Consider the following 13,258-nt stretch of genomic DNA (forward strand, 5'->3'; position numbering starts at 1 on the left):
AGGGACGCCAGGAGGCTTCTGCTGCCTCGAGGTGGGGCAGAAGGAGGGCGGGGGGTTATGGGACATCAGACCTGTCACACTGTGTCCTCTGCTGGGACCGTGGTGCTGGAGCACCTGAAGGGCAGGTGGGGAGCCTCTCCCCCCTCCATGGGTCCTGCCTCCTACATTTGGGGGCGCTCCACCCACCTCCCTGCCAGGCGTGGCCAAAGGCTGCTCCGGCCGTGACACCTGCCCGCCCCCTCTAAGCCCATGTCCCCTCCGCCCGGGCCCAGGAGGAGCTGATGAACAACTCGGAGCTGGTGCAGAGCTACCGGCAGCAGATCGGGAACGTGGTGAACCAGGCCAACCTGCAGCTGTTCTGGAACATGTACAACAGGTGCGGGGGTGGGGCTCCTTCTCGTGGAGACCCCTCGCCACAGCCGCCCCCGAGAGGGGCGGGCAGGCACGCCACACGGTCCCCAGGTTGCGGATGAGAAGACAGTTAAGCCTCTGAGCAGAGGCCCCTCTCGCCCGGGGTCTCGCCCCAGGAAGGAGCAGGGCTCTGGACTGTGGTCCCGGGGCTCGTCGGTTCCCTCTCCTCCCGGGGGCATTGCTGGAGGGAGCAGTGGGGGTGCGGGCACATCCCCGAGCCCCACGATCCTGAATCTGACGTGTGTCCACGGGAGGAGGCTGGATAACGCCGATGGTTTTCAAGCTGTGGTCCTGAGCGCCCCTTTGGGGGGTTGCCCTGCAGGACAGTGGCCAGGCCCCCTACGCGCCTGCCTCCCCTTCTCTCGCGCCTGCAAATACTGTCTAAGCGCCCGCTGTGTGCAGGGCGCTGGGGGGTCGGTGGGGAAGGAGCCGCCGGAGTCCCACAGCCCCGGTGGTGCCCGTCCAAACAGCACTGGGGTGGGGGAGGGGAAGGGGGCGGGGAGAGGCAAATCCCGGGACCCACGTGGTACGAGTTTGGGGGTAAGAAGAAGTCGTGCATGAGGGGGGGCCCTGAAGGCCCCTGTTGACGCAGAGCGTGTTCTCACCGCCAGCCCCCCCCAATTTTACCAGCCAGGGCCTCCAGGGATGTTGGGCCTAATTGCCGCGGTAGGGGGAGGGGACAGGCGAGGGCTGGGGATACACCCCCACCCAGCCCTGGAAAGACCGCCTCCGCCTCTCCCCGCAGCCGCAGAGACCTGGACATCAACCGGCCTGGAACGGTGCCTAACGCCAAGACTCTGCGGTGAGTGTCCCCTCGCCCCGTAGCCTGGCCCCGCCTCCCTCCAGCGCTGCCGCCGCCCAGGCCAGACAGCCCTCCCCTCTGTGCCCGCAGCTGCCCCGTGATGCTGGTGGTCGGGGACAACGCGCCTGCGGAGGACGGGGTGGTGAGTGAGGCCTCGTGCTCCCGCCAGGGGTGGGGACGGGAGTGGGGGGGTCACGAGCCACTGGCCACCAGCAGCAGCGTCTTGACCCAGCTCCTCCGGGGGACCTCAGGAACAGGCCTGATGGCAGGCCCCTCCTCCCACTGCCCCAGCACCACGCCCGGTGTCACCGCCTGCCACCACCCCAATCCTGTGGGCGAGGGAGGCCTGGGGACCTCCTCCCACCACCTGGCGTCAGGCCTGGAGACCAAGATCTGTCTTTTCTCTAAAACCTGACCCATTCATTATGAAGTAGGTGATTCCCGAGCACAACAGCTGTCCCCTTTGACCACTGTGTCTGGGAATTGTGTGTCCCCTCACCTGGGAACTCTGGGAGCAGACCGCCCGTAGGTTCATGGCCCCTCAGCACAGAGGCTCGGGCCCCGGGAGTGCCCTGCTCAGCCCTCTGTGTGCAGGGAGCTGGCCGGTCTTCCCGGCCCGGCCTGCCGCCTCCACCCAGGCACAGGCCTCGAGGCGGCTCCTGGGGTCCCAGGTGCTTTCCCAGCCAGACCTGCCAAAGCGGCCCCCGCTCCCTGTGGGGACGCTGCCAAGCCCCCCAGCAGTTGTGAGTCGAGTCCAAGATCCCCAGGCCCCTGGGAAGGCGGTGCGGGGAGGTTGCAGCCTCAGCCAGGGCCTAGGAGCTGGCCTGGGTCTGCGCCCCCACCCCCGCACCCCCTGTCGGCACCAACAGAGCCCCCAGCTCTGGGGGCACAACTTGCATCAGCAGTTGGGGCAGGGGCTCCCCGCCCTGCTCAGGGGGCAGGGCCTCCTCCCTCTGCTGACACCTGCCGTGCTCATCCTCAGGTGGAGTGCAACTCCAAACTGGACCCAACCACCACGACCTTCCTGAAGGTGAGACCCTGAAGGTGCTGACCCTGGGCCAGCTCCCCGAACTGTGGGCCTGGTCCCCAGAGGGGCCTGCCCAGGGTCCCAGCTGGGGTGTCGTACGTCTGGTCAGCGGGCCTGTCCAGGTGTGAGGGCCTGGCAAGGGGCGGGACAACCCCCGCTCCGCTCACCCCCTTCTCTCCCCTGCAGATGGCAGATTCCGGGGGGCTCCCCCAGGTCACACAGGTGAGAGATTCTTAGCCCTCCCTCCCTTACTGGGGAAGCCTCCCCCCCCCCCCCGCCCACAGCCTTAAGCAGCCAGTCAAAGCCTGTGTCTGTCCCTCCTTCCTGCAGCCGGGGAAGCTGACCGAAGCTTTCAAGTACTTCTTGCAAGGCATGGGCTACAGTAAGTACACCGCCCCCCCAGCGCCTGGTGACAGGCAGCACAAGGGGGTGGGGACAGGGGCTGGCACCGGTCAGCTGTTGCTGAGCAGCCTGTGGGAGGACAGGCTCTGTGGGGCCTTGGACCTGGACGCTGGGTCACTCTCGCCACATGCTCCCCCTGCGGCCGGGGACGCATAAAGGCCTGCCACCCACGCTGTAAGTTGGTTGGCCCAGGCCGGCCCTGCTCTCCCAGGCCCTGGGAGCCTCTGGGGCACCGTGACATGGCTGGGCCTATTCGGATGCGGGGCTCTTCTCCCAGCCCCGGGGGAACTGGGGCGCAGGCTGGGTCCTGGGGGGGAGCCTGCCTGAGGGTGTCTCATATGCCACCGCCCCCTGCCAGGCCTCCAGCGCCTGAGAAGGGCTTTTGTCACAGGTGCATCGGAAGAGTGGGCTTTGGAGCCTGGGGACCGGTGACGCATGTGGGGCTACCTGGGCGTTAGGGGAGCTGAGGGCGGCTGGACTTGGGGGTGGTGTTCTGAGGTCCTGGGGGTGTGAGGGCTCCGGGCAGCCTGGCCCCCGCCCTGCCCATCTCCAGACTTCCCCTGTGCTCAGATCCAGGCTGTGCTTGTGTGTGTCCCCACGCCCCCCCCCCCCCGCCCCCAAAACACACACACCTCCCCTCCCCCAGACCTCTCCCTGGCTTTTTGTTCCCCTCAGACGGCAGCCTGTGGAGCTCCGGCCTGGCTGCGAGGACAGGTCTGTGGGGAAGGCAGGCAGGCAGGCGCAGGAATAGCTCTCCTCCGGCCCCCGGGGGCCTGCCGCCTCTCTGTGCAGAAGTAGGGCAAGCAGGCCAAGGCTGGCCGCGTGGATGAGCCACGGGAGAAGTCCCGCCCCGCAGCCCAGGAGCTGGGAGGGGCTTGGGAGGTTGTGCAGGCCCCGCCCCCCCAACCCGCAGTTCTGCCCCCCGGGGGACTGAGGCCCAGCTGAACGGTGCGGGTGCTGGGCAAGGACATGGACGTCAGCACCTCAGTGCCACTGCCCAACTGGAAAGCGCGGTGGGGCCAGAGAAGCACCCCCAGCCTGCTGCCGGGGCTCCCAGGGCCAGGCTGAGATCAGTCTGTGCTGTGTGGTGCCTTCCGTGGCTGCTGCTGCGTGGTGGGTGGGCAGGAGTCTGGCCCTGCCCCCAGCCCCGGGTGCCTGTCCTTGGATCTTATCTCTGGTCCACCTCCACACCCCGGCCTCACTGTGTTCTGTCTCCCCCACCCCCGCCTCTCCCTGGCTCTGTCTTCTCTCTCAGTTGCGTACTTGAAGGACCGAAGGCTGAGCGGAGGAGCAGGTAGCCCTGCAGCCCCGCCCCTGGTGCATGGACCCCGCCCCCAGGCTCGCCCCGCCCCTCCCTCTGTGCTGCGCGGAGTCGGACCACACCTGGCTGTGGTTGGGAACCTTCTCGGGTCCTGCTTTCCCTCCAGAGCCCAGAGTCCTGCTCGTCCGCAGCTCCTGGGTCGCGTGGGCTTTGTCCCTTTTTAGGGCTGTCGATTGGATTGGCTGGGCTTTAGGGCCGTCGTGCTTCTTAGGTTGCCCTGGGCTGTGTGGCTTCCAGAGCTCTGGCCGGTGGAACCAGACCCAGAGGTTGAGCCCAGCTCAGCCCTGGGGTGGGGGGAGAGGGGTACTCTGCCGTGCCTGAGCAGGCCCGGTGGCCGGCTGAGTTCAGAGGGCCTGAGTCTTGCTTGTGAAACCCCGGACGAGGGCAGAGACGGGGTTTGGGGCAGTACGAGGCCGCTGCAGCTTGTCCTCCTGCACAGACGTCACCCCATTCCCCAGCCCCACCCTCCTCTCGAGACAGGCATCGCTGACCTCGTGAGCCATCCTTACACCAGCTCTGGGAGACCCCGCCAGCTCCCACCCACCCTGCCCTGGCCATAGCTCTGGCCCGCTGTGGTGAGAGGGTCCTGCTGGTGCCCGTGGGCTGTGGGCCCCGGCCCTTCGGCTCCCTCACTGTCGCTGAGTTGCATGCCTTGGGCTTGACAGAGCAGACGCCACAGCCCCGGCCCGGGCCCCCTGTGCCGTTGGAAGAACTGAGTCTCGCTGGCCGCTTTGCTTGCGTGAACCCTTCCGCTTGCTGGTGCCCGGCCCTGCCTGCCGGCCCTCATGCCGGGCCCCTCTTCTGTCCACAGTGCCCTCGGCCAGCATGACCCGTCTCGCCCGCTCCCGGACGGCGTCCCTCACCAGTGCCAGCTCGGTGGACGGTAGCCGCCCGCAGGCCTGCACCCACTCGGAGAGCAGCGAGGGGCTGGGCCAGGTCAACCACACTATGGAGGTGTCCTGCTGAAGCCCTCGGTCCCCCGAAGACGCCCACGTGCCCCCCCCAACCCTCATCGAAGTCCCACTGCCACCCCCGCAATGGCTCCTTTTCTCTTCTGTTTATTTCCGTGAGGGCGAAGGGGAGGAAATGGGGCTACGTCTCTTACATGCTACCGCAGAGCAGTCTCCAGAGGGCCCCCCACCCCCGCCTCACTCACCTTGTCGACTTGGCTCACCTGGACTCCTCCCTCCCAACTCCCCACCGCCCGGGCAGGAAGGGGCTCCGCCAAGGAAAGACTGAGTCCTTCCCTGGCCAGGATCCAGGGTAATATCCTGGATTAAGAAAGAGCGTGGGGTGACCCCCGCGGGCAGGCAGGTGTGGAGGTGCGGTGGGGTTGTGAGGGGATGGGTGCAGGAGCGGGGTGCAGCTCAGGCACTGGCCTGGGAGCAGCCCTGGAGCTCTGCAGGGCCCCCCACCTGCCCAGCCCCTGCACCCAGCACATGTGTTTCTGTCTCGTAGCACAGGTGACAATCATCCCAACAATAGCCACACGGGGGCGCTCCTACCAGGCCGCTGTTTTGCCGGTGCTGTGGGGGCCTGACAGGCAGGGGCTGAAGGTTTCTCTGTCCACGGGAAACAAAACAGAGGACCCTGAGGGCCAGAACCCCACACACGGTGTCTTCCACGTCACGCACTCTGCCACCTCCTGGCCCTGTGCCGTTTCTGAGCCAAGGCCCTGAAGCAGAAAGTCTCCTGGTCTTCCATCTCCATAGGAACCTGACTTGGGGGCTTGAGGTTAAGGCTGGGATGACCAGTGAGGAGGACTGGGTGTCCCCCTGAGAACTTCACGCAGTCGGCCTGTGGGAGCCAGCCTGTGGCCACAGGCAGCAGCAGTGGCCGAAAGTCCCAACAGAATCCCTTTGTGCCCCCAGGTTCCGTGGAGGACAATATGGCCAAGACCGCCAGCAACACATGGTCCCTAGGGAGAGTCCTGTGCCAGGCCTTCCCCTCGGCACCCCTGTGGCAGAGGAGAGGGTTTGTTTAGAGCAGGCAGGCCCAGGGGAGGGAGACTTCTGCATGCCCTTCGCCATCTCAGCCCGTCCGAGTGTCTTGGGCTGGGGCTCACCAGACCCCGGGGTAGGAGGTGAGGTTTCTTGGGGTGAACAAGGGCCAGGTGGAGGAGGGAGGCTCCCACATGCCCAGCCCCCTCCTGCCCCGACACCCGGGACAGTGCCACGTGTCCCCCCACCCACCACCTGACCAGGCAGGCTCTCCCGGCCCAGACACCAGAAGCCATTGGTCCGAGAGCCTCCATCAGTGGCCATAAGCCCCACAACAATTCGAGGGGGGAGGAAGCTATGAAAGTGGGGGGCTGGGAGGTGTGTATGTGGGGGGTGCTCTGAGCTGGGAGGACACCTGCATCCACATTCCCTCTGCACACATACCAGCCCCTGCCCCCCTAATCTTAAGCCATTGCCAGATTGCTCTGGAGCCTGGTGGGGTGTTAGTCTGTCCCCAGTTCTGTCCACTCACGTGCTCCCTTTGAATATCGAACGTGACTGTTTGCGAAGCTGGTAGACTTAATCCCTCGTACTGTAGATAATGCTGCAAGTTGGATTTTTTTTTTTGTTGCTGTGTTCTTTCAGATGATATATCTATAAATATCTATACATTATATATATATATATGTATATTGGGTTCCTCCTGTGTGTGGTTTTTCCATTGGAGGTTGTCTCTTTGGTCAAAGTGAACTTTTAATGGAGTTTATTATTTTTCCTCTCTGTACAGTGAAGAGCCTAATTTTGTGTATTCTAGTGGCCGATGTCATGAGACTCAGAAATGACAAACCGTAAGACAAATAAAAAACCCTTGTCAACGTAGAAGGTGTTAACTGTGCTGAAAAAATGAATAAAGACACTGAGAAGAATTTGAGTCAAGTGATATCATGCTCCCCGGGAGGCTTTCGGAGACACAGGGTCCAGGCTGGCGAGGCTGGTGCTGCTTGGGTGTAGGTGCAGAGTGAGGGCGGGCGTATCCATCCACCTGCACGTTTCCTCTTCTGGTCCTGTACCATTCCTTACATTAATCCCACAGGATAGATGGTCACTGTTTCAGTTTCACAGCCGAGGAAACTGAGCCTCAGGGTAAGGGGTTTGCCCAAAGAAAGCCAAGCGGGGAGCTGGCCTTGGCATTGTTTGACTTCACAACACAAGCCTGTAACTTGTATATTCACTGCCTCAGTTTTTTCTTCCTTTTTAATCCTCACCTGAGGATATGTTCATTGATTTGAGAGGCAGAGAAAAACACAGACTGGTTGCCTCCACGGGCACCCCCGACTGGGGATCGCACCCGCAACCTAGGTATGTGCCCTGACCAAGGATCTAACCTGCAGACCCTTCCGGGGTATGGGGGGATGCTCCAACCATACCAGCCACTGAGCCAGGGCACTCACTGCCTCATTTTCTTAAGTTTAACAGCAGCTACTGCATTCCCCATGTTTAAATGCTTCTGATTCACTCAGCCATTTACCCAGTTGAGTTCCTGCGGTGTCAGCTAATAAAGCGATTAAATAAAACCCATGATGTGCTGTGCATTAAATGAAAATGGATACACTAGCCAGTGTGACAGAGGTGTTACAGAATGCCAGCATATGGAATCCTAAAACACGTGTGTGGGCTTGACTGCCTGCCAATACTTCCAATGCCAGGGTTCAGTAAAAAGGAAAGGAACTGTTTATTTAGAAGTTACACAGATTTACTGTATTTTGCCATGTATATTGCACACCCACGTTTTTTGCCCAAACTTTAAGGGGAAAAAATCTTTTAATTTTTTAATGCATTTATATTTAGATACTTGTTTTTTGTATTATAAAAGAAGTTTTGCATTTATTTTTGAACATTATGATACAAGAAATTGTATGTAAATTACAAAACACAAGAACAGATACAAGGTACAAGAAATTTTATGTGCTGGTTACAAATTAGTACTACCCATGTATAATGCTCATCCTTATTTTCCTCTAAAAAATTTGGGCAAAAAGTGCACATTATACACCGCAAAATATAGTAGGATAGTGGCAGGATTCTGCCATTAAGTCCCAGTCCCTTTCAAACACACACACACACACACACACACACACACACACCTGCCTCCCTTTTGTCAAATCAGGTCAGTTTTCAGAATATGCCAGTCAGAGCTTGGGGGATGCCAGCATCCCCCTGGTCTCAGTTCGGAGATCAACTTTTTTATAAGAAGGCGGCAGGCGGGCGCCCACCTGGGAGTGCTCCCAACCGCAGTCGCACTACCCTGAGGGTCTCAGCTGTCGAGACCAAGGGGAGGGTTGCGTCTGGCCCAGAACCAGGCTTGAGGTGACATGGGGACATACCCTCAGGCACCCGACCGCACAAGTTTTCTAAGCCCAAGTGGGGACACCCAGACTCGCAGAAGAATCGTACCAGGTACAGATCCCTACTCGTCTTGCCCGAGGGCTTTGACACGAGCCCCAATTGGTCTGCGTGGCGGGTGGGGCTATAGGCCCCGCCTCGGGGTGGGGCCGGGGACGCCGGAAGCGTCGTGCGGCTGTACGCTCCGAGCCGCGCGTCGTGCGACCATGGCGGTTCAGGCGAAGCGCCGGCGGGTGAGTCGTGCGCGCCGGGCCGAAGCCCACTTCTCAGCGCAGCACCTGGCGCCGCTCCGCTCGGCGTGCGTCTGGCGCAGGGCCCTCCTTCACTTCCTCGTTCCCGCAGGACCTTCGCTCCCATCCCCCACCCAGAGCCCTTCCTCCGTGCGCGCCGCTGTCTCCCCGTCCCGGCGTGCGCTCCGGGGTGGGGCCTAGCCAGTGAGCTCGGTTGTCTTAGGTGACCAGGCCTGTGGGCAGCGGCAGCGACGACAACGACCTGGACCCGAACCCGGACCCGGTGGCCAGCTTCCTGAGCTGGTGCCGGCGCGTGGGGCTGGACCTGAGTCCTAAAGTGAGTGAGAGTCGGGGCGGGAGACGCGGGCCGGCGCGGGCCAGCTCTGATCCTCTGCTCCCCAACCTACTTAGGTGGCGGTGAGCCGGCAGGGCACCGTGGCCGGCTACGGCATGGTGGCCCGGGAGAGCATACAGCCGGGGGAACTGCTGTTCGCGGTGCCGCGGGCCGCGCTCCTGTCGCAGTACACCTGCTCGATCAGCGGCCTGCTGGAGCGAGGTGGGCTCACCGGCGGGGGTGGGCCACCCACGCAGGCTCGCGGGCTGCGCCGGGGCTCTCACTGCTGTCTCCCGCAGAGCGAGGCGCACTTCAGAGCCAGTCGGGCTGGGTGCCACTGCTGCTGGCGCTGCTCCACGAGCTGCAGGCCCCGGCCTCACCCTGGAGTCCCTACTTCGCGCTCTGGCCTGATTTGGGCCGCTTGGAGCACCCCATGTTCTGGTGAGAGCCGTAGGGGGGGGGGGGGCTGGGGAGCGCAGGTGCTCTGTAGCCTGGCTGGAACCGCCCGGGCACAGGGCTGCCTCCCGAGCACTGGTCCCTGGAGGGTGTGTGAAGGAAACCTTGGCGGGGTGTCCCTGCAGGCCCGAGGAGGAGCGCCGGCGGTTGCTGCAAGGCACAGGGGTACCCGAGGCGGTGGAGAAGGATTTGGCTAACATCCGCAGCGAGTACTACTCCGTCGTTCTGCCCTTCATGGAAGCCCACCCTGACCTGTTCAGCCCCAGGGTTCGCTCCCTGGAGCTCTACCACCAGCTTGTGGCCCTCGTGATGGCCTACAGGTCAGTGAGCAGAGCTTCCGAAACCCCTTTTCCTTAGAGCTCTACTGAGGGACAAGACGGAAGAACAAGGAACGCCACCCCCAGCCTCTCACCCTACACTGGGCTGTAGCCAGGTTCTTTCTGGTAGCTTTCAGGAACCACTGGAGGATGATGATGATGAAAAGGAGCCAAATCCTCCTTTGATGGTGCCTGCTGCAGACATCCTAAACCACTTAGCTAATCACAATGCCAATCTAGAATACTCCCCGGTGAGTGGACCCCTCCCACTTCTTGTTGTGCATTGGTGGCTGCGAGTGCCTGTCATTTACGCACTTGGTAATTGGGCTAAATAGGCTCCAATTCCTTGTCCTAAAAAGGTGAAGCTAGTGCCTCCTGTTTGTATTCATTTGGATATTCCAGTGAAGTCAGCTCTTCATATAGGCACTCGTTTGCATATTCCAGTGAAGTCGTTTGAGCACAAAACATCTCCCAGCCCTCAAAGTTGTGGTTAACCCCCTGCTGAACTCGACTACCATCGCTTACTTGGTGCTGGAGGTCGGCTGCTCTGCACATCGCCAGGGCTCTGCTGGGGTGCGGGTCTGGGGTTCTGGCACCAGGGCTAGTTATGTCAGTTCTGTTCCTGTGCGGACAGTTACTGTTGGGGGTGAGCACGAATCAGTCCCATCACTGAACTAAACCTGCTGGAGGGTCTTCCTGAGAGGGGAGGAGCCACGCTGCTGGTCTGGGAAGGGCCTGGTCCCAGCTTCTCCCTTCTGCTCCAGAATTGTCTTCGGATGGTGGCTACTCAACCCATTCCTACAGGCCATGAAATTTTCAACACTTACGGGAAAATGGCTAATTGGCAGCTGATTCATATGTACGGTTTTGTTGAACCATACCCTGACAACACAGATGACACAGCTGACATTCAGATGGTGACAGTTCGTGAGGCAGCTTTACAGGGTGAGTGATCAACTCAATCTTGGGCATTTGGATGTGCATTTGTCGTCCCCCCAGGTGCTCTGCTAAACAGCAGCTGGTTTTTGTAGACTAGGTGGCAGGATGAGGCGAGCTCTCCGGCACACAGACTTCACAGTATTCCTTTCCTGTCTGCAGGAGCAAAAGGGGAAGCTGCAAGGCTTCTGCTGCAGGAGCGCTGGGATTACTTATGCAGCCTGGAGATGGTAGGGGAGGAGGGAGCCTTTGTGATTGGGCGGGAAGAGGTGCTGACCGAAGAGGAACTGACTACCACACTGAAGGTAAAGGGCTGAAAACGGCCACTTAATGCAGGTTGGCCAAAAAGGGTTTTTTTTTCCCCTTTGATGGCTCCAATAGTGCTTGGTTGTGTTTAACTTCATTTGAAACAATTTCGTTAAGATTGTATTGTGACAGCTGTTACATCAATGTGCATTTAAAAAACCTTACATTTTTGTGCAGCCATTTTAATAATTAAAACTGGAACATATGCAACATTTTCAACATATTATGTTCTGTTATTTCAAGAAGGTAAAAAACGCAACTGAAAACGCAAAAACAAGATCTGTGCAGTGTGTGGAGAAGGTGGTTTGCGAAGTTTCTTTGTACTGTTGACATTTTGGCCAAGGGATTCTTTGCAGTGGGGCTGTCTGACACATTGGAAGATGTTTAGTAGCACCCCTGGCCTCCTATCCACTAGAAGCCAGTAACAAGAGATAGCTGACATCGTCAAAAATATTCAAATCCATAAAGTTATTGGTGAAAATGAAAATGTGCCTTCTATGGAAAAAATGTAATGGACTTTCTAGCCAACCCAGTGTTTAGGAGCTAAGGCCAGGTGAGGAAGCAGCGTGGACAAAGGGAAGAGGAAACTTCAGTGCTGCCAAGAGAGGCTAGCTTCTCGGCACGGATTTCAGAAACACACCAGTTAAGGGCGCTGTTGTTGTTTCTAGGTGCTGTGCATGCCTGCTGAGGAGTTCAGAGAGGTTCAAGACCAGGACGGATGGGGAGATGAGGAAAGGGAAGAGGACAGCCTGACAATCACAAATATCCCCAAGCTCAAAGAATCCTGGAGGCAGCTGCTACGGGACAGTGTTCTGTTGACCCTGCAGACCTACGCCACAGACTTAAAAACTGAGCAAGATTTGCTCAGTAATGAGGAGGTGTACACCAAACTCAGCTGGAGGGAACGACAGGCCTTACAGGTTCGCTACGGCCAGAAGATGATCTTACACCAGTTGCTGGAACTGACAAGTTAAGCTAAATTCCCTGTGCCTGGAACATCCATCCATGAGACATCCATGAGGAGAACTTGATTCTAATCTGATATTCACTGATGCTCAAAAAGGAGGACATTCTGGATCTTTAGATTTGCTTCTTTCTTATTAAATACCAGAAGAAAAAGGAACAAAAGTGTCTAAGATGAACTCTGAGGTAAGGGGACACGTTTAAGGGTTGGGGACAGCAGACTTGGGGATTGCTGATTGTCACCAAAACTAATACCTGCTTTTTAAATTATTACCATTGTTGTCATTTAAAAACACTTATTTTTTAAAATCAATATTTTATAGTTGTTTTGTTTTCAGTTTGCACCAAGGTCAGCAGCAGTGTGACTCGGACTGTAAAAGGTCTTATTGTCATCTAGTGTTTGATAGCATGGACTTTGAAAGGAGACCTGGCGCTTTACTTTCTTTAAAACAAACTTTGTTTCCCTCCTGTTAGAGGATGGAGTAAGTAAGCCATGCCACTGGCACTTAGGGCATCTGTTCTGACCCCTCAGCAGTCTGAAGTCTGCTCTAGGGGGCACCCCTCTCCTGCAGGGAAGGAAGCGCACGACACCAGTGACATTAAAGCCTCACTTCATGTGATACATTCTGTTTAACCCTGGACATTTGTCCTCTCTGGCTATAAACCTTGACAGCCATTAAAGGTGTGAAGTATATTGTAAGTGAGATAAGCTTTAAATATATACCTATTCCTTTCTTTTAAAAATAGAGGGCATTTTGTAAAACTGTTAGAGCAGGTTTCTATGGTTAATTTTCTGCTGTTGAAAAGAAACAGGAAAACACTACATAAAAAAAAAAAAAAAAAAAGAAATCACTTGTTTGAACATGCCAGATGTCCAATAGTGGGAAAGAGCTACCATTCAGCAAGAAGCTGGTGGTTCCCAAAGACCTCGGGCTTTGCAGGGGTGGGCTGTCCACTTTCCTCCTCACCTCCAGCACTGGCTGCTGCTACTGAGAAAAGGCACAGTGGACTCACGTGTGTGTCATGACTTTAATGTTGCATTGACTACAGTATGCATACACATACAAGAAGGAGGGGAGCTAAAGCCCAGGAACTAAAAAGGCTACAAAATACAACACGGACCAATACATTTACAAAACACTCAAAATCCTTACAAAAGGGACTGACAGTATTGGTCCTTTTGACTTTTTGTTGGTATTCATTCAACTTAGCCTGGGATAAAAGGGGAGGGTAGTTCATACTATTGGTTCCCTTTCCTCAGTTTACAGTTAACAGGAGAGGTGGGGGAGCTTTAGGCCTGCTCTGGTTTCCCTTTATAAAAAGGGGATGCTCTCCAGCAGAAAATGAGAACATGGTGCTTTCCAGCAGTTAGCTTTAAATTTGGAGAAGGGACAAAGCAAAACCCTGTGG

At 57.9% G+C, this 13,258-nt stretch overlaps 2 protein-coding genes across 7 annotated transcripts in view; both read left to right on the top strand.

Moving 5' to 3' along the window:
* The window catches only part of NDRG4 (NDRG family member 4), a 31,660-nt gene extending 24,833 nt beyond the window's left edge, over positions 1 to 6,827 (top strand). For 3 of the 6 annotated variants that reach the window (XM_028501712.2, XM_028501711.2, XM_028501714.2), the window contains 8 exons: positions 273 to 376; positions 1,157 to 1,213; positions 1,304 to 1,355; positions 2,196 to 2,243; positions 2,427 to 2,462; positions 2,571 to 2,622; positions 3,898 to 3,936; positions 4,775 to 6,827. In XM_028501712.2, the coding sequence (XP_028357513.1) occupies positions 273 to 376; positions 1,157 to 1,213; positions 1,304 to 1,355; positions 2,196 to 2,243; positions 2,427 to 2,462; positions 2,571 to 2,622; positions 3,898 to 3,936; positions 4,775 to 4,929 (543 nt within the window). In that variant the 3' untranslated portion in view covers positions 4,930 to 6,827. The remainder of the gene's footprint in view (positions 1 to 272; positions 377 to 1,156; positions 1,214 to 1,303; positions 1,356 to 2,195; positions 2,244 to 2,426; positions 2,463 to 2,570; positions 2,623 to 3,897; positions 3,937 to 4,774) is intronic. The other 3 variants (XM_028501713.2, XM_028501710.2, XM_028501715.2) reach the window with 1 other exon arrangement.
* Positions 6,828 to 8,443: 1,616 nt separating this feature from the next.
* Positions 8,444 to 13,250, top strand: SETD6 (SET domain containing 6, protein lysine methyltransferase). Its single transcript, XM_036011903.1, has 9 exons — positions 8,444 to 8,539; positions 8,760 to 8,873; positions 8,948 to 9,092; positions 9,170 to 9,311; positions 9,452 to 9,646; positions 9,774 to 9,894; positions 10,408 to 10,588; positions 10,742 to 10,884; positions 11,554 to 13,250. Exons 1-9 carry the CDS (start codon positions 8,513 to 8,515, stop codon positions 11,857 to 11,859), a joined length of 1,374 nt encoding a protein of 457 aa, XP_035867796.1. The 5' UTR covers positions 8,444 to 8,512; the 3' UTR covers positions 11,860 to 13,250.
* The last annotated feature ends 8 nt before the right edge of the window (positions 13,251 to 13,258 follow it).

Source organism: Phyllostomus discolor, chromosome 12, assembly GCF_004126475.2.
Source record: "Phyllostomus discolor isolate MPI-MPIP mPhyDis1 chromosome 12, mPhyDis1.pri.v3, whole genome shotgun sequence".
Lineage (NCBI taxonomy): Eukaryota > Metazoa > Chordata > Mammalia > Chiroptera > Phyllostomidae > Phyllostomus > Phyllostomus discolor.

Excerpts from the sequence above, each read along its gene's own strand:
- SETD6 (XM_036011903.1), top strand. The coding sequence starts at position 8,513 with ATGGCGGTTCAGGCGAAGCGCCGGCGG. Across the intron at positions 9,093-9,169 it reads CAGCGGCCTGCTGGAGCGAG|AGCGAGGCGCACTTCAGAGC; the intron begins GTGGGCTCACCG and ends TGTCTCCCGCAG. Across the intron at positions 9,312-9,451 it reads TTGGAGCACCCCATGTTCTG|GCCCGAGGAGGAGCGCCGGC; the intron begins GTGAGAGCCGTA and ends GTGTCCCTGCAG.